Source organism: Erithacus rubecula, assembly GCF_903797595.1.
Source record: "Erithacus rubecula genome assembly, chromosome: 5".
In the NCBI taxonomy this organism is placed as follows: domain Eukaryota; kingdom Metazoa; phylum Chordata; class Aves; order Passeriformes; family Muscicapidae; genus Erithacus; species Erithacus rubecula.
The window spans coordinates 21,010,797-21,032,998 of record NC_136687.1 but is presented as its reverse complement, the minus strand read 5'-3'; the positions used below and the strand labels follow the sequence as shown (position 1 = coordinate 21,032,998).

At 38.8% G+C, this 22,202-nt stretch overlaps 2 protein-coding genes across 7 annotated transcripts in view; one reads left to right on the top strand and one right to left on the bottom strand.

Moving 5' to 3' along the window:
* RFC1 (replication factor C subunit 1) overlaps window positions 1-11,881 on the top strand; it is a 33,182-nt gene extending 21,301 nt beyond the window's left edge. For 5 of the 6 annotated variants that reach the window (XM_079306115.1, XM_079306117.1, XM_079306116.1 and 2 more), the window contains 15 exons: window positions 133-312; window positions 561-665; window positions 1,690-2,086; window positions 2,973-3,082; window positions 4,461-4,575; window positions 5,015-5,103; window positions 6,103-6,240; window positions 6,626-6,721; window positions 6,900-6,998; window positions 7,431-7,585; window positions 7,701-7,818; window positions 8,753-8,898; window positions 9,359-9,572; window positions 10,585-10,776; window positions 11,344-11,577. In XM_079306115.1, coding sequence (XP_079162241.1) covers window positions 133-312; window positions 561-665; window positions 1,690-2,086; window positions 2,973-3,082; window positions 4,461-4,575; window positions 5,015-5,103; window positions 6,103-6,240; window positions 6,626-6,721; window positions 6,900-6,998; window positions 7,431-7,585; window positions 7,701-7,818; window positions 8,753-8,898; window positions 9,359-9,572; window positions 10,585-10,776; window positions 11,344-11,445 — 2,256 coding nt within the window. In that variant the 3' untranslated portion in view covers window positions 11,446-11,577. Of the gene's footprint in view, window positions 1-132; window positions 313-560; window positions 666-1,689; window positions 2,087-2,972; window positions 3,083-4,460; window positions 4,576-5,014; window positions 5,104-6,102; window positions 6,241-6,625; window positions 6,722-6,899; window positions 6,999-7,430; window positions 7,586-7,700; window positions 7,819-8,752; window positions 8,899-9,358; window positions 9,573-10,584; window positions 10,777-11,343 lie in introns of all 6 variants that reach the window. The other variant, XM_079306118.1, reaches the window with a different exon arrangement.
* A 224-nt stretch (window positions 11,882-12,105) lies between these two features.
* Window positions 12,106-22,202, bottom strand: part of WDR19 (WD repeat domain 19) — a 37,580-nt gene continuing 27,483 nt past the window's right edge. The window contains exons 30-37 of the mRNA XM_079306112.1: window positions 20,836-20,932; window positions 18,677-18,801; window positions 17,917-17,998; window positions 17,206-17,356; window positions 15,744-15,867; window positions 13,980-14,056; window positions 13,196-13,313; window positions 12,106-12,435 (exon numbers count right to left, since the gene is read on the bottom strand). Of these exons, the coding sequence (XP_079162238.1) occupies window positions 13,202-13,313; window positions 13,980-14,056; window positions 15,744-15,867; window positions 17,206-17,356; window positions 17,917-17,998; window positions 18,677-18,801; window positions 20,836-20,932 (768 nt within the window). The 3' untranslated portion in view covers window positions 12,106-12,435; window positions 13,196-13,201. The remainder of the gene's footprint in view (window positions 12,436-13,195; window positions 13,314-13,979; window positions 14,057-15,743; window positions 15,868-17,205; window positions 17,357-17,916; window positions 17,999-18,676; window positions 18,802-20,835; window positions 20,933-22,202) is intronic.

The following is a 22,202-nucleotide window of genomic DNA, read 5'->3' as shown; positions in this document are numbered from 1 at the left end:
CTAGGTATGATAATCTTATTTGTAGTTTCATAGGGTACTTGACATGGTAGAGGGTTAAAATAGCTGATGGTTAAGAGTTATTTGGTAGAATTGTGTCAGTAATGGCATTTCCTGCAATCCTCTGGTTCTCAGGGAGCTGAAAACTGCTTGGAAGGCCTGACATTTGTGATTACTGGTGTTCTGGAGTGTATTGAGAGAGATGAGGCCAAGTCTCTGATTGAACGTTACGGAGGAAAAGTAACTGGCAATGTCAGCAAGAAGACAAATTACCTGGTGATGGGGCGGGACTGCGGCCAGTCCAAGTGTGAGAAGGTGAGTGTGTCCCTGTGCCTGGCAAAGGCAAAGTGAAACTGAATTGTTCCTCTCTTAACTGGTAATTTCCAGTATCACTGTCAGATGGAAGCAGTACTAACAATGAAGTGCATTTTTAAAATGAAAAGTTATGTTGCATCCTTGTCGTTGTGTTCCTAGTCATAGTTTTTTACTGGAAAACACTTTGAAATTAATTATGTAAATCCTAATGTAACTTGATTTCACATTTAATTCTTTCTTTGCTCCAGGCATCAGCTTTAGGTACAAAAGTTATTGATGAGGATGGTCTGTTTGATCTTATTCGGACTATGCCAGGCAAAAAGTCCAAATACGAGCTGGCAGCTGAAACAGAGGTATGCCTATAATAAACTTAGGGAATTAGGTTTTTGGTTTTTTTGGGTTTTTTTTCCCTTTGGTTTGTCTTTAATTGAAAGGAGTTTGTCTTCTGTTCCAGTAATAGTAACACAACAATCATCAGTTTGACCTTCTAAGTTAAAAATGAAAATTTTTTGATTGTCCTTATGACAAATGACTCTACTTGGGAGCTAAAGATTGTTTTCCCACTCTGACATTATTCTGCATTTTAGGTACCTGACAGAGCAGGTAATTGCATCTCCTTAGAGGGTAAAAGTTTGAAACAAGGAGTATTAATTCTCTGGAATAGGTAATTGTGATTGATCTCACATAGTACCCAGATGGGCTCAGGAATATGTGTGCTGAATATGTGTATGTGTAAACTATGTTTTTACATAACAGATCATGCCTTTATGTGGTGCTTGAACTAAGAGTATTAAAGGTTAATTTTTCAGGCAATACCAAAAAAGAAGTAACAAGTTTTCTGTGCACATTTAAATTTAGGTTGCGGTGGCTGATAGAATGTTACGAAAATCTGTTATCTCTAATATGGTGCATTCAGTACAGACATGACTTATTTATGCAAAGATACCACTAGTGTCCCAGGGGAAAAGCAACTGTAAGCTTTATTAGCTGATCACTTTCACTCCCTTTGAATTGTTTTGGGTTGAACAACTTCTGCAAGTGTTGTTTTGCAAGAGCTTCAAGGGTGTCTGACCCATTTGTTCCAACCTGACAGTCATCAATTTAGCATTGTAGAATACCTCTTTAGGCTTTGTGAATAAGCTTTTGGAATGACCAGAACACTTCCTGCCTCTTTTTTGTGGCTTGTACTAAAGAACCTGGTGACAATTGTGTTTAGGCGTGCTTTATTTCTCAGAGAGTATTTCTGTATCTGTCCTTGAAGTGTTTTAATCAATATATAAGCTTTGTCACTTTCTAAGCACTCCTGTAATTGTTTAAATAAATATGCTATTTACTGTATTTTTTAAAATTTCTTTTTGATTTTTTTATTTTCCTAAGGCAAAGAAAGCAGAGTCAAAACCCAAAAGGACACCACAGAAAGCTGAAGCTGGAAAAAGAAATTTTAGCCCCTACAAAAGGGAAGCTAATAACAAAAAATACAAATCTACTCCTGAAAAGGGAGATACCATCAGATCTGACAAGAAAGAAACCACAGCAGTTCGAAAACTTACGGACTTTAAACGTCAGACTGCAGAGGAGAAAGAAGCCTCAAAACCTAAGGGGAGCTCAGTTTCTGAGGCTGATGAAGATGGCACAGAGAAATTGCTGTGGGTAGATAAATACAAGCCTGTGTCTCTTAAGGCAATTATTGGACAGCAGGGTGAGCAAAGCTGTGCCAACAAACTGCTCCGATGGCTCAGGAATTGGCACAAGAACACCTTGGAAGATGGACAAGGTGACTGGCCTGCTTTATTTTCTCTGTTCTTTATGCTAATCTTGCTCCTTGGCTCCCTGGACCAGTGAGGGCCTGACTGATAGTAGAGCAACTCTAGAAATCAGGAACAAGGCTGCAGCCAGATGTGTTTTTAGCAGCAATCAAGCCTGAAGTTTTTTTTGCAACGGAATTCTTAATTTACTGCCCACCACAAAAAAGAGCAGGAAATTATGTTTCAGAAGAATTTATTCCCCAACTCTTAGATTTCATTTTTACAAAAAACCTCAAAATACCTAGCTGTGATGTATCTAAAAATGGCCTTGTGTTGAGCCTGGTTATTTCTTCCTCAGTAAGAGGAAATAGGTTAGACACTGCCAACAATGAAGATACAGGATAAGAGCAAGTCTGAAGGGCTGGTGTCATTTGTAGGGATGAATTGTCAAGGTCCTGGCTCTGGCACGAAGTACATGTGTCAAGTAGACAGTTTGTCATCCTACAGACACACAGGTTTTGCTCTGTTTAAAAGAGGGTTTAAGTTGCAGTTCAGCCATAGTGGGGTTTTTGTGTGTGGTGTGTTTGGGGTTTGGCTTAATTTGTTTGTGGTGGTTTGGTGGTGGTTTTGGTTTTTTATGTGTATGATATGGTTGTGAGGAAATTGCTGAAATGGTTGTATTACATTAATAGCACTTTCTGGTGTTTTACAGTTGAAAATCACTAAGTCGTAAACTATAAGCTAGTTTAAGCTGCTTTTTCCCAAGTGGTTAGGATACAGTTGTTTATGTATCTTTGGATGTTCTTATCAGGCCTTAAATGAGGAAAAATTCCAATGATATGTGGTATCTTTAGGAGCATGCAGTTTGTGTTATAAGTACCTGGGTAAAACCTGATTTTTTTTTTTTTTTTTTAGCAAAACCCAGTAAAACTGGAAGCAAAGATGATGGCACAGGCTTTAAAGCAGCATTGCTTTCTGGTCCACCTGGAGTTGGTAAAACTACAACAGCTGCTTTGGTTTGTAAGGTGAGTTCATAGTAATGTTGGTTCCATCACTTCTTTGTTACACATTAATTCTGGTTCTGGACACTGCTACAGTGTGCAGGTGGGTATGCTCTGAATGACCAGGGTCTGCTTTCAGCCAGGTTGGACCTGCTCAGAGCAGGGTTACAGGTGAAAATGTGGCTGGTTTAGATCCCTGTATCAGGTCTGAAGTGAGACGGTACCAATGGGTGTCTCCATTTCTTTCTGTTGCATTGAGAAGAAGCATATCATAGTATGTTGAACAAAATTGGAAATGGTTTTCCAAAATTGTGAGCATTCAGCACAAGTTCTGAAAGTTAGAGAATATTGCACTTAATTTAGCAGGAGTCAAATTCTGGCAAGCTTTTTGAAAGCCTAAGGTCATGGCTTTTATATGTCAGAGTTCTTTCCCAGATTTCTTCCAAATTGAAATGCTGCTTTTGGATGAGAGAAATTGGCTGGGCTACATGTCCATTTCTAAATCTGAATTTATAAATCTGTTGTATAGAGTAATTCTGAATTCTTTTCCCCCCATTCCCCCACTGCATGTCTTTGAGCTTCGTGCTCAGAGTTGATGCCACACCTAGCAGTAGACCTTTAGAAAAGGTGAATGTGCTATCTTGGGCCCATTTTTTTTCTCAAAGCATGGTCTTTTTTGTTTCTGGTTTCCAATCTGGCTTGCTGTCAGCTGCCTCAGGAATCTGCAGAGCATTTCTCTGTGCTCCACAGGAAATGCCAGCAAAACAGATCATGGCTGTGTGTGCTGTGTGCTGTGTTCTGGCTGCCTCTGGCAGGAGAGTTTGCTGATAAAGGAGCAGCTGGGTTAAGTTGTGTCAGGGACTGAAGGCAGTGTTAGTGTTGCTGGGGCAGTTGTGTGTTTCCTACTGGTTAAATAGTTAAAAGCTTCTCTTTCCTGCAGCTTTCAGAGCCATGTGGTGTGTTTCTTTGTTATGCAGCTGGAAATACCATGGAGCTTAGCCAGCCTTGGCTCACAGCTCTGTTGCTATCCCTGCTGGCAGTTCTGTTAATCTTCCCAAATTTAATATGACTCCAATGCTTCCCCATCCTCCTCAATTAAAACAAAGCAAAAACCAACCAAACAAAAAAAACTCCATAAACCAACCAAACAAAAAACCTAAAACAAACAAACCAAAAAAAAAAAAAACAAACCAACAAACCTAAACAAAAACCAAATTCAAAGAACATGACAAAAAATGCACCACAAAACCAAAAAGAATCTGTTTTGGACCTATCTGTTTCACAGGTGGATTCTTTTTTAAGTGCTGGAGAAAAGGGGCATAAGGGGATAAACTAATTAAAGTTGTATGATTTTTAACTGATCTGTGTTCTCACTTTTTATATGGTTTATGTGTTTGACCAGGAACTGGGGTACAGCTACGTGGAGCTGAATGCCAGTGACACTCGCAGCAAGAACAGCCTAAAGGAAGTAGTTGCTGAATCACTGAACAACACCAGCATCAAGGACTTCTATTCTGGTGTGTCTGCTGTTTGAAGGAGATTTTTGTTTTATTAAGAGTCTGGTTAGAGAAAGGCCAGAGCTTCCTTATTACACAACAGTGTTAGGAATTTACCTTGCTTGTCAGGTGGAGGGACCTGGCTGTAATAGGGATGGATTCATGTAGTAAGCAGTTACATTTCTTCTTCAATTTAGAATTAAATCCTGCTATTTGTAGAATGAATTGTTAATCTGCACAAACTGTTCAAGGACTCTGCAGTTGTTCCTCTGTTCCATGGGGTTTGTTTCTAAGAAGGTGACGTGAGGTTATATGGTCTGTGAACATGGATTCATGTGATCAAGTGGCAGAACCACCACCTCAGTTGCCTAGGATGGGGTTATCTTACTTAGCATTGGGTAGAACTCTGAGCAAGGCTCCTTTATTCCCATCTCATTTTCTTATCCATATTCATTTTCAGGTGCATCTTCATCAGTTAGCGGGAAACATGTATTGATCATGGATGAAGTGGATGGTATGGCAGGCAATGAAGACAGAGGAGGGATTCAGGTGAAGCCACTGTAGTTCCTAGCTAATGCTATTGCCAAGAGTGTGTGCCATATATAGCATAAAATAGTCAAGCCACTCTACTGTCCTCAACCCATGGTCCATAAAAAAACTCTATGCAGAGTACAGTCTGATGTGCTTTAGAAGCCTGTCTTTGTGTAAGAATTGTGCATTGGTAGAGGGGGGAAAAGGATACTTGTGTAGAAGAAGCCTGGAGTGATGATCTCGAGTGTGTGCACTTTAGAACAGCTACATTTATCCTAAGGTCTCTCTGAGTGGCATCTCCCTGCAATGGGAGGTCCATAATCTGGCTGGGACTGTCGCTCTTTGGCATAGGCAGTAACACTGAGTAAGTAAAGTGTGGCATAGGCAGCAGCATCCTTTGTTTTCTTTAGTAGCTCCTGTTTTAACTTCTGAGGATTTCCTGTAGTCACATGCAGTGCTTTGACAGTAAAGGACATACAGATTTTTAGCTCAGATGCAGGTATTTCCATTGCAGGAATGAAACTGAGCTGAATTTCATCTTCATTACAGCTAGCAAAGTTTGTTCTGGCAAGCCTAAAAACGATGAAGCCTCTTGGAGCAGGGACCAGCTGATTGTTTTACTTTCTGCTTTCTCTTTCTTTGTGGCAGGATGCAGCTAGAAAGCTGTGTTCTCCTGGGCATAAGCCAGGTGAAACATGCTTGTGGAGGAATTAGTCTAGTTCTCCAGGTGGAGGTCTTCATTGCTTCTTGAAGTCAGTTCCAAACATACTTGCTAGAAGTAGACAGTGGAAGTGAGTAGGCAGCAGATCTCCTGCAGATGAATAGAACAGCAAGTGAAAAATGCAGGCAAGGTTTGCACTGTGTAGAAATCTGGTTGCAGCAGTAGGAGTGTTAGGGATTGGCACCTGTCAAGGATCTGATTTAAGGCAGGGGCAGTGCTGCTTGGTATGACATTCTAGTTCTAGTTGTGCAGGTTATGTGATGTAGTTGTTTTGATGTGGCACGTTTACATTGCAGGAGTTGATCGGTTTGATCCGGCACACGAAGATACCCATCATCTGTATGTGCAACGATCGCAACCACCCCAAAATGCGCTCCTTGGTCCACTACTGCTTGGATCTTCGCTTTCAGAAACCTCGCCTAGAGCAGATCAAAGTAAGCAGCCTCTGCCTTTGGGGACTGCACTGAACTACCATCAGTAACTTCAGTTTGCATGTGGCAGAATTCATTCAGAATTGGATACACCACTTAATGGATCATCTCAATGAGTAACTGCTTTTCAGAATGAATTGTCTTGAGTTTTTCTTCTCAAAGCCTTTTGGATTTTTTTAGAATGTATCCAAAATGGGTTTTTATAAACTAACATGCTCTTTTTTACACCAATGGTAAATGATGGCTTATGTATATGAGAGAAAATTTGAGTTGTGTGTACTTTAAAAATTCAGAAAAATATGCAGTGCTTTTTTATAGCTGTGTCATGTTGTGCTGGGGAATAATTCATAGGAATTCTCTAGTGATAGTTTCTCAATTGCAATTACAGGGTGCCATGATGTCTATTGCATTTAAAGAAGGTTTAAAAATTCCCCCACCTGCTATGCAAGAGATAATCCTGGCAGCAAATCAGGACATCAGACAGGTCAGTATCCATTCAGCATCAGTGACCATTCAGATAGCAGATTATGTACATTGACCTCAGAGTATTTGAACAGTATTTTTGTGTTATTTTTGTTATTTTTTTGTTATTTTTGCTGTTATTACTGCAGTCTTCAATTTAAATTCTATCATGCTACCAAATTGTAAATTTTGTTCTTCAGGTTTTACATAATCTTAATATGTGGTGTGCGAAAGACAAATCACTGACTTATGATGAGGCTAAAACAGATGCCAGCAGAGCCAAAAAGGACATCAAACTGGTAAGTGTCAAATACTGGATTGGCTTTGACTGTCATATTCTGATATAATCATTAGGCTTTATAAACATCTTTTGAACTGAAGCACTGAGTAAAGCCTAGGTGCCAACAGCTATGACATTTGCCACAAATAGTTGAAGAGTAGTATATCAAGGACTGAGTATGTATTTTGGTATCCTGGTCTCTTATGTCAGATGCAATTATGAAGCTCATTCTTCCCATCCTTTGTTCTCTTTTTAGGAGATAATTCTTTTAATATCAAAAATAAAATACAGTTCTCAAAACTGGTGAAGTTCTAGGGTGGAAATACTGTATGTGGAGCTTGTACTGATGAGTCAAGACTCTCCTGGATACTCATTTTATTGATACTGTGCTGTATCTTACTTCTTGTGTTGACCTTCTAGCTGCTGACTTCTTGAAATGTCATTTATTTAGGGCCCTTTCGACGTTGTCCGGAAGGTTTTCGCTACTGGAGAGGAGGCTGCTCGTATGTCTCTTATAGACAAATCAGATCTTTTCTTCCATGATTATTCACTAGCACCTCTCTTTGTACAAGAGAACTATGTGCATGTGAAACCAGCTGCTGCTGGGTGAGTTACTCCAAACCCTAAACTGACATAGGTTTTTGTGTCAGGGAGTCAAAATAGATTGAAACCTATCTGGATGTTTCTGCTTTGTAATCAAGTCAACTTCATTTTTTTCCAGAGGTAATTTAAAAAAGCACTTGGTGCTCTTGAGTAGAGCAGCTGATAGTATATGTGATGGTGATATAGTGGACAGGCAGATTCGTAGCAAGCAGAACTGGAATCTTCTTCCAACACAGGTAAGCACTTAAAACTCATTTTATGTTCTATAGAGGGGGTGTCCAGTGTTAAAGGTGGATCTGTGGAAATCGATGTTTCAGTATAATTGTATGACCTGTACAGTTCATACTTCATGTAGTAGTCTCTGTTCCACTGGTGATCAGAAAAGTTTCCCATACCCATATTGTTGAGCCCATGCTGCAACATGAAATGAAGTCTTCTGAAACTTGAAAAACTTGGGACTGTCACAAAGCATAGAAGCACATGGTGTGTATCACTTGTGCTGTTACAAGCCTGCTCTGTCCTTCCTCTCACCAGGGCAGGATTTCTCTCTAAGCACAGAGGACTGAAGCTTGGTCATTCCTGTTAATGCTCCCTGAAACACTGCATAAAGGATTATGACTGGCATCAGAGAATGCATTTGTAGGGGAAATGGGAAGGCACCTCTGGAGGTCATCTAGTTCATCCCCTGCCCACTACAGGTCCAAAGAGCTGAATTGCTTAGGAACATAGCTGACTTGATGTAGATTGCATGTTCCTTGGAAATGTCTCCTTCACTGTGTCTTTGTGCTGGAGATGACTTGTTTGTGTGAAGTCAGTTATTTGTCTGACTGCACTCTGAACTGGACATGAGAAAAGGCCATGTTTTGTTTTTTTGTTTGTTGATTTGTTTTGGTGTTTTGTTGTTTTTTTTTCTTTGAGTTTTGAAACCCAGATAATTTCACAGGTATTTTAGAACATGGTAAAACAAGGTACAAGAGGTGAAGCTGTAACCCAACAGGCATTGACTAGAAATAAGCAATTGAGAGAGTTCTCTTAAAATAAGCTGTTTCAACTGTGGCCCTGTGTTAACTATCCCTCTTCCTGGGGACAGTGCAGTGCAGGGCAGTGTTTCTGTCATGGCATCCATGAGACTTTCAGTGTGATTTGATTTGGCATGTGTTACTTTTCCAGGCTATTTATGCAAGTGTTCTCCCAGGGGAGCTGATGAGGGGTTACATGTCCCAGTTTCCTGTCTTTCCCAGCTGGCTGGGGAAATTTTCATCTACAGGCAAACATGATCGTATCATTCAAGAACTGGCAATGCACATGAGTCTCAGGTAGTACTGACATTCCTCTGATGCAGTTCTTTCTTGTGCAGTTCATTTCCTACCATCAATTCCTTGCTGTGCTTAGTGCAAACAAGTGACATGTTCATGTGTTCTGTGAATGTGTTCTTATGTTATTGGTGACACTTTTCTCAGTGCTTAATTTAAGCAAATCAAACTGGAAACGCTTCAAGTATAATCACAGGCATTTTTCTTTGTTCCCCCTGAAGTTGTTTCTCAGTTATGTATCTGAGATGTGTTTCCCCAGACTGTTTGGTGTTCAAATACCTTGCATTGGTTATTCCCTAATGCAGGTTTGGCAAAAGGAATGGCACAGCACAGCTTGCAGTTTGCTCTTATGGCAGCTGAGTGTTGATTTGCTGAGGGCCTCCTTACCTATTTGTTCTTATCTTTAGAAGTCAGTGGTTGGACAGATTTACTTACTCAATACTTTATTTTCAATTTGACAAAGAACTCAGACATGCAAGAGGACAGTAAATTTGGATTATTTGTCATACTTGCGGGATGCACTTGTCCAGCCCCTGAAAGACTTTGGAGCAGATGGTGTGCAACAAGCTGTAACATTTATGGACTCTTACTGCTTGATGAAAGAAGATGTTGAAAATATAATGGAAATAAGCACATGGGGAGGCAAACCCAGTCCTTTTTCCAAGCTGGATCCCAAGGTAAAATTCACTAGTGATTTTTTTTTTTTTTTTTTCCCCCATATCTTTAAAAAAAAAAATCCTGGAATAATTGTTATGGTATGGATGTGCTTTGGAAAATGCAAAAGTTAGTGTACCAGCTTAACCATAATTAATAGTAGCTTTGTGAATCAGCTGTCACACACACCACTAAAAGTTCAGGGCCAAGTCCTAAGAGATAATCAGGCTGTACTTCACTCCAGAGTTTTACACATTTTGTTCTTGGTGTAAAGGATTACTGGCATCAGTTGTGTCTTGGACATAAAAGCAGAACTCAGGAAGGACAGGGAAAGCTGGTACCTTTCTACAGGCAAGCTCTGGCTGCAAGATCTGTGTCCTTTAGGCACAGCCCCTGCCTTTCTTACATCCTGCAAAGGAGGAGGGACACACAGCTGCCTGTGTTACAGAGCAGGCACTGCTTTCAGAGGCTGCCTTGCAGCTTGCATCTTTCCCAGACCTGTTAGACAGAACTGCCAGACCTGGAGTGCTTTGTGTGCTGCTCCTCCAGTGTCCAGCTACTGCACTCCAGTGGCTGGGACCCTCACCTGCTATAAGGTGAGCTTAAGCTCAAGTTGCTTTTACAAACTAGGCAGATGTGATCTGAACTATGATCTCCTTCATCCAGGTCATGCTCAGAGAAAGAACCAGCTAACCTACTCTACTGTCAGGTGTTTTCCCCTAGTCTGGATATGCTGCTTAGTCTGGAAAGTGTACAGTGCTGCTGAAAGAGGTTTAGTGCTGAAATTATTGTAGGCCTAAGCAAGAAGCATCTGAAGATGCACACTTTATTGAGGATTATGTGGGATTTGTTAAAAAGGTGCTTTCACCATATAGCTCTTAAATGCTTTCTGTGTCCTTTTGAGAGACTGTAATCTGTGTATCTTTGGTCATATCTTTCCAAAAGAAAGTTGATGTGGAATCTCTCAGTAAGTTGGTTAGCTAACAATCTACAGTTCTAAACTGATACTCAGTTTCCTTCCTTCCACCCTGCCAGGTCAAAGCAGCTTTCACACGTGCCTACAACAAGGAGGCACATTTGACTCCATATTCACTTAGTTCTGTCAAGGCATCTAAAAGGCAGTCGGGATCTGCAGCATCCTTAGATCTGAGTGAAGACCTGAATGTGGAAGAGATCCAATCTGATGAGGATGAACAGGATACTCTTGACAGTGATGCAATGATTAAGGTGATTTTATTTCCTCAGTATTAAACCACCCCACTGAAGTTTTGGGGCTTTTTTGTTTACTTTTAGTTACCTTTCTGTGACTCTTAACATCATCTTAATGAATTAAGAGAATCATAGTAGATATTAAAAAAAAAAAATCTCTCAACTTTTAAATTTTTAAGTGGTGGTAGTGTGGAGAAATCTTAAGTTGCTTCCATCCATTGTCTATGTTGGACCAAAGTGAGACATCACTCTAAATCTGTGAATTCTGCATCCAGTTCCAAAACTTAGTGATATTTCAGGTGTTGATGAGGATGGTGCCAGTGGCAGGGAGCCACCACAGGTCTGTGCCTGTGGTTACTACAGATGACAATTTTAGTAATACCTTTGTACCTCTGTAGGTATCACCAACTGTGGGGAACTGTGGTCAGTCCTTAAGACTGAATATTGTAGTCTGTACTCTCCATGGCATTTATAAATTTCACACCTGAAAGGGGAGGATTTTTCCTTAACACTGACTACATTTTGATTTAAACTTTTGTCAGGTTGCAGCTGGATTTTAAACTGTCTGTATATTTCTGTCTGTAGCAAAAAAAGGTGAAGTCTTCCAAGCTGCCAAAAAGAGAGAAAAATGAAGAAACAACAAAAAAAGAAGGAAAAAGAAAAGAGAAAACAAGACATTTAGAGTAAACCTTGCTTTGGATACAGCTTTGCTTATCTAACTTCTGCCAGGAACATGAAACAGACCCAGTGCTGCTGCTGGGAAAGTAGAACCAGTGTGTTGAAAATGCTCCTCTTATAGAGGTGCTGTAGCTCTTGTGCTCTCACACGATGCCCTGCTGTGCTTACTCTTGACATGGAACATGTTACAAGCTATAATTGTCCTTGTGCAACGGACACCAGGTGCGTGAACATGCTGAAAATGTCATGTTTAGTGACCTGGCATTTCTGCTGAGTCTTCCTAGGACTTCACTGCTTTTTTTTTTTATACAAAGCCCCTGACATTATGTGGTGAAGTCTTGTAAATAGAAATGATGCAAAAACCCCATACATGAATGGCCTATTTGTATATTATAGAAATTAAGCAGTATATAAAATTACAATAAAATGCTTCATAGGATTCTTTTAAAGCTTTGTTTAAGTTCATGGACTGTTCTGTCCTGTCTCCCTCCTTTATTCCACAGTTTTGTTTATCCTTTGCATATGTGATGTGGCATTCCTCTTTTCCTACAATTTCCCTTTTGTTCAGTTAGAGGCACAGAAAAGTAGTGAGGGATTTACCTCCAAAACTTGAGTCGCCTGTACTTGTACAAGTTGTGTCTTTAATCAAAACCAGAGAGGAATATTTAAAGAGTAAAAAAGTTTAATTGAAAATATTCATAACAGTTCAGAACCAAAACTGAAAAAGAAAAAAGTAGGAAGGTGGTTTTTCTTCCTGCCATTCACATTACAAAGATGGCCCTGTGGTTTTTCTTTGGTGCAGATAAAATGCAGCTTTTGTTTGTAATAATTACCAGTATTATTACTACAATAAACTAAAGTACAAAATTTATCAAAAGCTAAATAGTTACACATATGACAAAATAGAATTGACATGGCTGTTATTAGGCCTTGCTGGGGAAGAGATGTGTGATGTAGTGAAGAACTTTCCTTGCTGCTTGCCAGCCAACACAAACAGTTCTGGAAATAAACAGAGGTGGTTAATTACATTCTGAGATACACTGTGATAGCAGATCAGGAAAAATAAAATCAACTAAAAATTCTTCAAAAGAACTTTAGTGCATTACTTTGACTTAAAGCTGAGATTTCACATAAGGTGTGTCTGTAATAGTAAATCTGCCTTGAAATTATTAACATTATTGAGGAAAACAGTTAACTCATTTTGTTACCATTTAAAAAACAAAAACCAAGGTCCTGGATCTAAGTCTTTGGTATAGACAGAGTCATGCTCTCATTCTTTGAAGTATGAGTATTTCAGGCTAATACTTGGTGCTGGGACAGATTCTGTTAAATAGGCAACATAAGATCATGTAACCTGCATTGTAGATTTGCTCATTCTAGTTAGTGCCACTCTTGCTCTCTCTCCCCACACTTAACTCTGTGCTGGAAGATCTGGAGAAGTTTGGATGATGCTGAGATTTTCAAACCCTTCTCTGTGCTACTCAAGCAAACCTGGTGTTCAGGAAACAGAAGAGCTTGTGGATGTTAATGTAGTCATAGGGGTAAACTGAGTTAAAGCCCAATTTAACAACCAGTTTAGTTGCAGTAGCAAAACCTACTGGTGTTTGCATGCCTGAGGGCAAGTGAGTGATAGAACTGGATCTCAAGTTATCTGAGGCACTGAACCAGGCTGTAAGTTAAGATTCCTTATAGGGAAAAACTCTCAAGAGTCATCTAGAATGAACCCTGTTAAGTAAAAAGTACAGACTGGAGGACGTACCTGAATTTACTGGTCCTCTTCTAGTTTGAGGTACTCTGTGCAGTCATTTATTTTCTTTAGATCAACAATATTAATCCTTTCAGAACACATGGGACACACATTTTCAGTCTCTAACATGCTGTTTTAAAGGAAAAGGGTATCTGGTCAAAAGCTAATTCTAACATTTTTCAAAGGAAGTTAGGCCTAAGACAAAAAGCCTAGAGCAGAGTTCTGACCAGTGGTATGTAACAAGTGCAGGACAGAGCAATATCTGCTTCTGTCTACGCTTTTGAACATTTGAGAACTAACACCACACCAGGAAGGCTGCTGCATTTAAACATATAACAAAGGTTTTAGCAGCTTCAGAGTTCCTGACATTGGAACAGAGCAGTTCCATCCCATTGTCACACAGGGACTTCACATTATTTCTGTCTCAGTCTGTACCCAATTCTATATGCATTTTGTTTTGGTGATTGCTGGTGTGCCTGTGTTCCTGCCTTGCCCTGCTCCCATATCAGGCCTTCTTCGTGGGCAGAGCTGAGAACTTAAACAGGCTTATCATCCATCTTCATTACTGTTCCTGCTGGAGCCCTGCAGCACTGGCCCAATTCTTTATCGTATCTGATTGTTTTGGTCAACTTTGAAGCAATCTTCTATGCGTATCTTAGTTGTAACTACCAAGTAAGGAGAATTCCTCTTCCACCTAGCCCAGCTGTTACATGTTTTTAGTACTAAATGATCCATTAGCTGCTAAAATATGAATGAACACTGGAATACTGCAATAGAAAAAGAAATCCCAACTTACTTTTTGAATTCTGAGAAGAGGGCAGGAAAGTCACAGTGTGGGCAAACTGTCCAGTCATCGCGTACCATGTGCCGACCCTGCCCACAAAAACTGCAGGTAACTACAGGGCAAGTGCTGCCTGGCTACACTGAGTATTTACTTTTGGACCTGCTGTTATATTATTGGAAAGTCTCAGTTATTGAGTTCTAAGATCTTGAACTTAAGATCTCAGATTGTTACTGTAGCTTGATTACTGTATATATTCTATAACTAGAAAAGAAGCTCTCAGAGATGCAGAGTTGTAATTTGTGTTGCTCTTTTAAAAATGGAAATCTAAGAATATACTGAGTTACAGTGTCTAATATTCTTTTAGTTTGGAAATTCTAGAATGCTATCTGTAGATCTGTATCCAGAGCTGTACCTAAATCTCCTGGCATTTTTGGTGTTGTATATTACATACTAAAATGTCCCCTAAGCCACAGCATCTGACCCCAGTAGGTCACATTCAGCACTCAAGTTTGTGAGCCTGCCTGGCCTTTGCCTCTTTACATTTTCTCTTTTTTTTTGCTACAGTTTACTAGCTTACTTTTGATAGAAGGAATTTTAATGTATCTTTTTAATACTATAAAAACACAGCAGCACCTTGAACTATACCAAGAGATTTATGCTCTAATATGATATGCATCAGAATACTTAGACACTCTCATTAGATATTTGAAAATGCCACAGTTCTAGTATCCACAAATACCTGTGACATAAACTGTGGCCAAGATAGAGCCTAAATAAACATTGTATAACATACAGTAACATGTACATTGTGTTTGGCTCATAAATTTATATTTTAAATCCTTTGTTTTCCTAAAGATACTACTTCTGAAGTATACCTTTCATCTTATTCTGCTAAACCAATAGAGCAAAAAGATACCCACATAATGGATATTAATTTTTTTGTGAGACTTAATTCTTTAGTTTTAATAAAGAATGTTAACTCTAACATTTGTTTCCTGTTAAAGTAAATTATCTTTTTTCTTGCAATTCTAGTATGACAATCCATGTGAACCCAGTAAAAATTGTGTTAGCTATACAATAGCTGTACAGTAACTTCCACCAGGAATATCCTTACCTTTTCAGTACACTCTAAAAAACAAAAAAAATGTTAGAACTTCTCATTTCTGTAAGGATGAATAATGTAATAAATGCTGAGGTCACTGCCTGGACCATTAGCATTGGATGTGCTTAAAAATTCCCCAAAATAGATTTTTGAGTTTTTTGTTCATTTGGTTGGTTTGATTTTTTTTTTTAATTTTTTTTTTTTTAATCTGAAGTCTTGATAGCTTAGGGTAGGAGACCTGTGCCCTCCAGAAGCTCCTGTACATGGAAAAGGAAAGGGGGACTTAGTTCTCTGAGCACTAGAGCCCCATTGCAAATGACTGAGCTGGGAAGGCATCAGCAGCACTGGTCTGTCCTCCCAACTGCACCAGATGTGTCTGCTGGGGATTCCTGGTGCTACACCTGCCTTCTCAGGAAGCTGAAGTCTCCCAGAATGACTTCCTGAATTTACTGGCACCCTCAAGTGCCTGCTATTTGTAGATGGCAAGTGAGGACATTCTATGACAGTCGAAGACAAAAAGAAATTTGGCAACAGATTAGAAAAAAGCACAAATGCATAAAAATACCTAGCTTGGATCCACTAGCAAACTGAAGAAGTTCAAATGAACTTATTTTTAGAAGGGAAAGCAGCTTTGCCTTTCCTGTCACAGTGCAGAAAGAAGAGCAGACACTCACAGTTGCAATGCAGTATGGAAGGTTGTTTTTACAGCTGGGACACAGAAGTTCACACTCTGGGAGCTGGAAAGCACAGTAGGGGCAGGCTGTTGTTGGCTCTTCTGTCTCTGTTGTGTCCCGATGTCTAAAACATAGATACAGCTGTGAATAAAACCCTCAAGCTGTTTGAAATTAACAAAGCTGTTTTACAGTGCCTTTGATATTTAGCAATTGTTTTTCCTTTGAGTTACTTGCATAGCTTCCAGCTGCTATTTTACATTCTATCAGCTCTTTCCTTTTACCCATCACCCAAGCTTCATCACAATTATGTCAACTCAGAAACAGGTAATTTTGCATTTAATTAGAAACACCACCACCTTTTAAAAGATGTAACAGCTCCTAATACTTTATAAGATTCCAAAACTCAGGGTCTCTATGTATTGACAATAAAGCTATGGTATCTTTCTTTCAGACTTTTCTTTGTGGCAGGATCACAATGACCAGAAGTAACAAAAAACTTTCTGGTATACAGCTCTTAACTGCCTCCAAAAAAGCTGTAAGAAGAGTTTCAGAGAAACACCATAAAAACCAGTATCCATAAAAAAGCTATGTAAGCTGAGACTCTTCAGGTCCTGAAAAGATACGACTGATAGAAGGGAAAATAAATAAAACATAGAGATGTTTAAAATCATTAATGATAGAGAAAAGGGGAGATCTCTCCCAAGAAGAAAACTACGAGGGATCACCTTAAACTAGCTAGAGACCAGACTTGACAATGGAACTTGTAGGAATCAACTGTCATTAAATACTTACATGACTTTAGGCAGAGTGATTGGGTAAGCTCATGGAGAGCTTAGAGACTTAATAAATACCCAAACCACCCATATGAGCTCAGCAAGTCCCTAAGCCTTGGTTAGAGACTAGTAGAATAAATGACAGAAGTGTTACATATGCATGCCCTCTTCTACATTACCTGTGCTCTCTCCCTGGCAGAAAGTATTGACTATGATCAACACAAAACTTCAGATAAAGAAGAAAATGTCAGGATTTCATATATTTTATTTGTCTTCCCATTAATTTGTATCTTAGCCATTTAGTCATCTAAATCACAGAAGAGCACAGTGCTGCTCCTGTAGTAGCCAACAGTTTGGCTGTGGATTCTAAACTAGAAACCAACTAAACCTGTGTGGCTGCACTTGTGTCTGTAGGGGGAAGAAGGAAAATGCTATTGCTGGTTAGGAAGTATTTAAAATGCACATTGCATTTAAGGCTTATCACATTCAAAGGAAGTCTTTAATTCTCAGAGAAAGGTGGGAAAAGGTTCTTAGTCTTTCAAATTTTTTTTTTTTTTCAAATTTCAGATTTCAAATAGTCTTTCAAATAGACAGTAAAATAATTTGAAAACAGTCTACAGGCTTTATGAGCAAAACCAGCATTGCAAATAAAGCCTTGAAATGGTGTGCATTTGATTAACATCACTCACCTGACCATTGTTTCAATTTTCTTTTTGTATTTTGGATCTATTTTACACCGATACTCAGGTCTCATCAACATAGCAGCAAAACTGAAGGCTGACTTTTTCAACCCTGCTCGGTGGCACTCAATCACAGCTGAAGTCAAGATTGGCACAATATCTGTGATAGAATGAAACAATGATGTCAAATATTTATTTATCAATATTAATGTTTAAAACTTTTGAACTAATACAGCTAAAAAAATACTGATGAAAAAAACTATTTTTCTTCTTTGTCATGGTACACAGTTGCACAATTTGGGCCATTCCTGGAATCATATACAAGAAAACCATGATTTCACCTCTCACTGCCTAACACTCCTGAAGCTCAGCATGGCAGCAGGACTGTTCTGATTTCAACCTCTCTCCCAAATCTGGTCTGCATTCTTTAAAGCCTATTTTTTAGTCTGCATTTTCCATGTACCCAAAAATAATTAAAAAAAAGAGATAAATTAAAATTCTGTGATAAAATCCCAGAGCCAGTCAGTTCATTACACACAATCCTGATTTGCTGCAGCTGCTCAGTACTGTAGATTAAAGGGCTGGTGAAGATCCCATCCTGGAGGCAGTGTATGGAAGAGCTGCCTGGAGGAGGATGCAGAGCACAGGGGAAGATGAACCTTGCAATGCTGATTAATGAGCTGCCCTGCAGAGCCCAGCTCCTCTGCTGTCAGCACTTACGTGATGGGAACTTGCTGATGTTGTTGGCCACACGTATCAGCATCCGTGCTCCCTTTGTGTGATCACCACGTTTCACATGAATCTGGAATGCAGCAAACAAACCACATTTACTGCAGCCATTGGAGAGTAATTCCTGCAGCCTGCTCTTGGCATTCATTCATCCTGCTGGGAGCTGCATGCCAACAGCTCCTTTATGAAAATGAGCAGAGTTGGACCACAGAAGGGACCAGAGACCTCAGGCATGGCTCTTCCCCAGTTTTTCTGGCCTTCAGAAAGACCACTTGTAGTTTTTGCCTCACTGCTGCTAGAGAGGGAGGCCAAAGCTGGCTGTAGGAATGGATATCCTGATGGGCATCCATGGGTTAATTAACAGAAACCAATTGAGCCTCTGTTTAATTTAATTTACAGAAAAACACTTATCTACTTATGGATAATAACCTCAAATAAAACAGCAATAATAATAAATAGTTGTACTAGTAGCATACTATTTGTAAGCATAAATGCAAAAGAAAAACAGGAAGCCATATGTAATTTTCAATTATTTAGTATTTTAAAAAAATATGCTACTCAAAGAGGCAGAAACAACTAGGAATTGTTCTCCTGTATCTTGCTGTTAGCATGCACATGCACGTGGATTCTGTGATACAATCTACATGACAACATAATTTATGTACACAGAGCATCCATCCATCCATCCATCCAGTTCAATAAATCAGACACTGTGCAACTTACACATAAATTCAATTTCTCAGTTCCTTACCTTCACTAAAATATAGCTATGTAGAATCATAAGGTTTGTAGCCATCTCAGAAGAAATTTTAATCTTCTGGGTCCTTAACTCTGAATACATACTGAAAAGAACATCACGTGCATTTCGATAGTTTCCTAAAAAAAAACCCAGCAACAATTAAAGGTAAATGTAATTTTTCATAAAAATATCTTTACTAATGACATATAAGGAAGCTGAGGTTATGTTGATCCTTTGAATCAAACAACTGCATGACAATTTCTTTGGAAAGCCACAAGCAATTGCTTGTCATAGTATTAGCCAGGAAGTTTAAAAAAAATTTACACTAGGCGAAGTAATTTAAACAGTAGCAAAATATATACGATGGCAATTTAATATAATGAACTTTAAAAGTGGAAGATGTTTTTAGAGCACTTAAAATGTTTTGGGTTTTTTTTTGTTCTTCAATGTCAGATATTCTAAAGCTACATTTTAAATGTTTACTTAGCATACTTTTACTTGATGACTTGCTTTGGCAACTCCTTGCCTCTGCAACCAAACAAACCCAAAACCTGTCAAGGAATAGTTAAAATTTGAACGTTACTTCACTAGGTTATATGCTTCAAGGTTGCCATCAAGGATGGTTCTGAAACCACAGGATTTAACTGAATTATCAATGCAGCTGAAATCAAGTCGTGTTTTGCAATTAGTCTATTCTTAGTTGTTTTTACTTGTTTTGTTTTGGGATTTTTTTGCATTATTAGCGGATGAGAAAGTCATGATCTTTGCAGCTGGAGGCATTTAAAGGAAATTCTAGTTATTTCAGCAAACATTTTCCTTTGCCTCCCTATGTTTTTCTATCAGCAGATGTTTTTACTCTACAGAGCAATTTGTAATGTTTTGTTATACACTACAATTGAATCAAACTGTAAAATTTGTGTGAGACAGCTAAATATGAGTTCAGAATTAGTTGCTGGAAAACAACATTTTTCTTTTATATTGTATTACTGACTCTCTATGATGCAGGCTTAAAATCATGTGATTACATAAAAACAACTTCAAGGAAAACTGCACTTAAAATGGCATACCCCCCCCAAAAATACCAAGCAGTATGAATTAAATATTACTATTAGATGGATTTTTAAGGAAAGAACAAACTATATTGGTGCAAATTTCACAATCAAGCTCCCTGAAATCTGCTGAGGGAAGAGGGGGCTGATGCAAAACTGCCTCTCTAGAAGAAACAACAAATACTACAAGATTGGCACTCTTAATGAGACAAACATTGTACTTCTTATTATGGTGGTGCAGTTCACATTTATACTACTAGGGAATATGAAATTCAGGATGATATACTGCATTCTAGATACAAGTTTTCAGAGAAGCTAGTAAATATTTAAACCCTTGAGCCTTTGCATTTTCTGCTTACATAATTAGCACAAACACATTATTCACTATGACGATGGGTTGGGAGATTTGCTTGCCAAGGGTTTCAGAGGTTTTTCCACTCCTTAGCCCAATGGTGAGGAGCAGCTTAGGAGCAGCCCATAAATGTTAATTGGCTTGGGTTATTCCTGAGACTGCTACTTTTCCTTTATAGATTTTTCTTTTGCATAACTGAAATGAAAACCAAGCAGTGTTATGGTAGGGTTGTTGTCATGGCTACAGTGGAGATGAAGAATGAAGGTGGCAACTATTTTGCTCCTAGCCCTCTCCTTATTCTTTTCTATTTCTAACTGTAGCAACCCATTACAAAGGAAACCAAACTCAAAGTAAGGAAATGTCTGTTCCTTCAACAGAAATCAACTCCTCTGCCCATTTCCTTGATAAAAGTCAGGTGCTAAGACTAAAGGTTCAGTACCAAGTCAGAAACCATAAGTAGAAATGGCAATTCTATGACCTGTAATAGAAAGGTAAAGTCACAGGCTGTCTTAATCACTATGTTTACTTGAATGTATAAAAAACACAGATACTTTCCACAACTTTTTGTTTTTCCCAATATTTAATATACAGGTGGAAGTCCACAGGCTTTCCCCAAGTCTACTTTCAAAGTCAAAACTGAACTTGAATATGATCACAAGCACCGATACATGTCTTCTCTAAGTATAATCCTACAAAATAACAGCGCCCTAAGTAGGGCACCTAAGGAGGCAGCATGAGAGATGGCATCACATCAGAGCAAACAGACTTACCTGAACGCTGCTCCTCCCTGGCAATTATTATGGCAGTTCTGGCAGCATCTTGGAACTGCTTTAGGGCCATGTACAAGCGGAACAGGTACCTGGCATCCTGAATGAAATCATACAACAGCAATTAATGCTGACCAAATGCATACTGCTGTATTCCCTTTCTTGACTTGCTCATCCCACCACCACATTCTCCAAAGAAAGCAGGCAAGCTTGCTTTGTGAAGAGCTCTTTGCACGACCACGTTCAGCTATGGCACAGTCCCCTGCAGGGTTTGGCTGCTGCCCAGGCACAGAACGCCCACGCCGGGGGCCCGAGGAGTCCTGGCAGGTGCTGGCCAAGCCCTGTCAGCAGGGATGCAGAAAGCCACAGACCACTAGGCACATGGAGAGCTGGACAGGGGAAAAAACAACTCCAGCTGTGTGGGCATTTATGGTGTCAGGAAAGAACCCAGAGACTCCTTTCAAAAATAGAAGTCTTGCCAGAAATGCTTAAATTGCATTAGAGATCTATATGCAAACATTGCTTAATGTGGATGCAGACGACAAAATCTGGCCCCTAATGAATGTATTGCTCAGGGAACAGAAGGTGGACATCCGAGACAGCTAAAAAATTGAAAAATAGGGGACAACCAGCTAATAAGATGCATTAGATTTATAATTTGCTATACCAAGGACGTTTGATAATTATAAACTCCAGAATATCAAATGTAGAAAATAGTGCATCCAAAAACTGGCAATCTAACAGCAGGCAAAATAGTGAAATATTTTAAAAACAAAACGGCAGTATTGCAGAAAACAAACATCAGCTCTCTTTTTGTAAATGTACTCAAATATATAGAAGACTAGTAAAAAAAAATACCAACAAGAGAAAGAAGAATTGGTCTTTTATAACAAATCAGAGTTGGTTTGGTTTTGAGAAAATCAACAAGAGGTAATTCCTAAAATTACAAAAGACAATATAGGAATAGAAAAGAAAGAATAGGAAAAGTAAATACTAAAAATATTATATTTATTGCTATTAAAAAGTAGAAAAAATGAAAAGCAAAATAAAATGACCTTGCTTTTGTTGAAAAGGAAATATTAAGTGAAAAAAAACCTGAGTGCTACTATTTTATATCATTAGCAGTGATTTCTAAAATGGGGTAAATAAAAAATAAAGCTTGACATGACAATTTATAATTAGTCATTTGGATTAAATTAAGCTAAATATTGTAGATAATGGTATGGTACCAATTTAAGTGTAAAAATGTAAAAAAAAAGAAGACACTGGCAATTTTATGGAGAGCTTGGCAAAAAAATCCAAACCAACCAATTCTGCAATATTAGTAGTAAATCCAAACATTTAAAGTGTGTATTCTATGTTAAAATGGT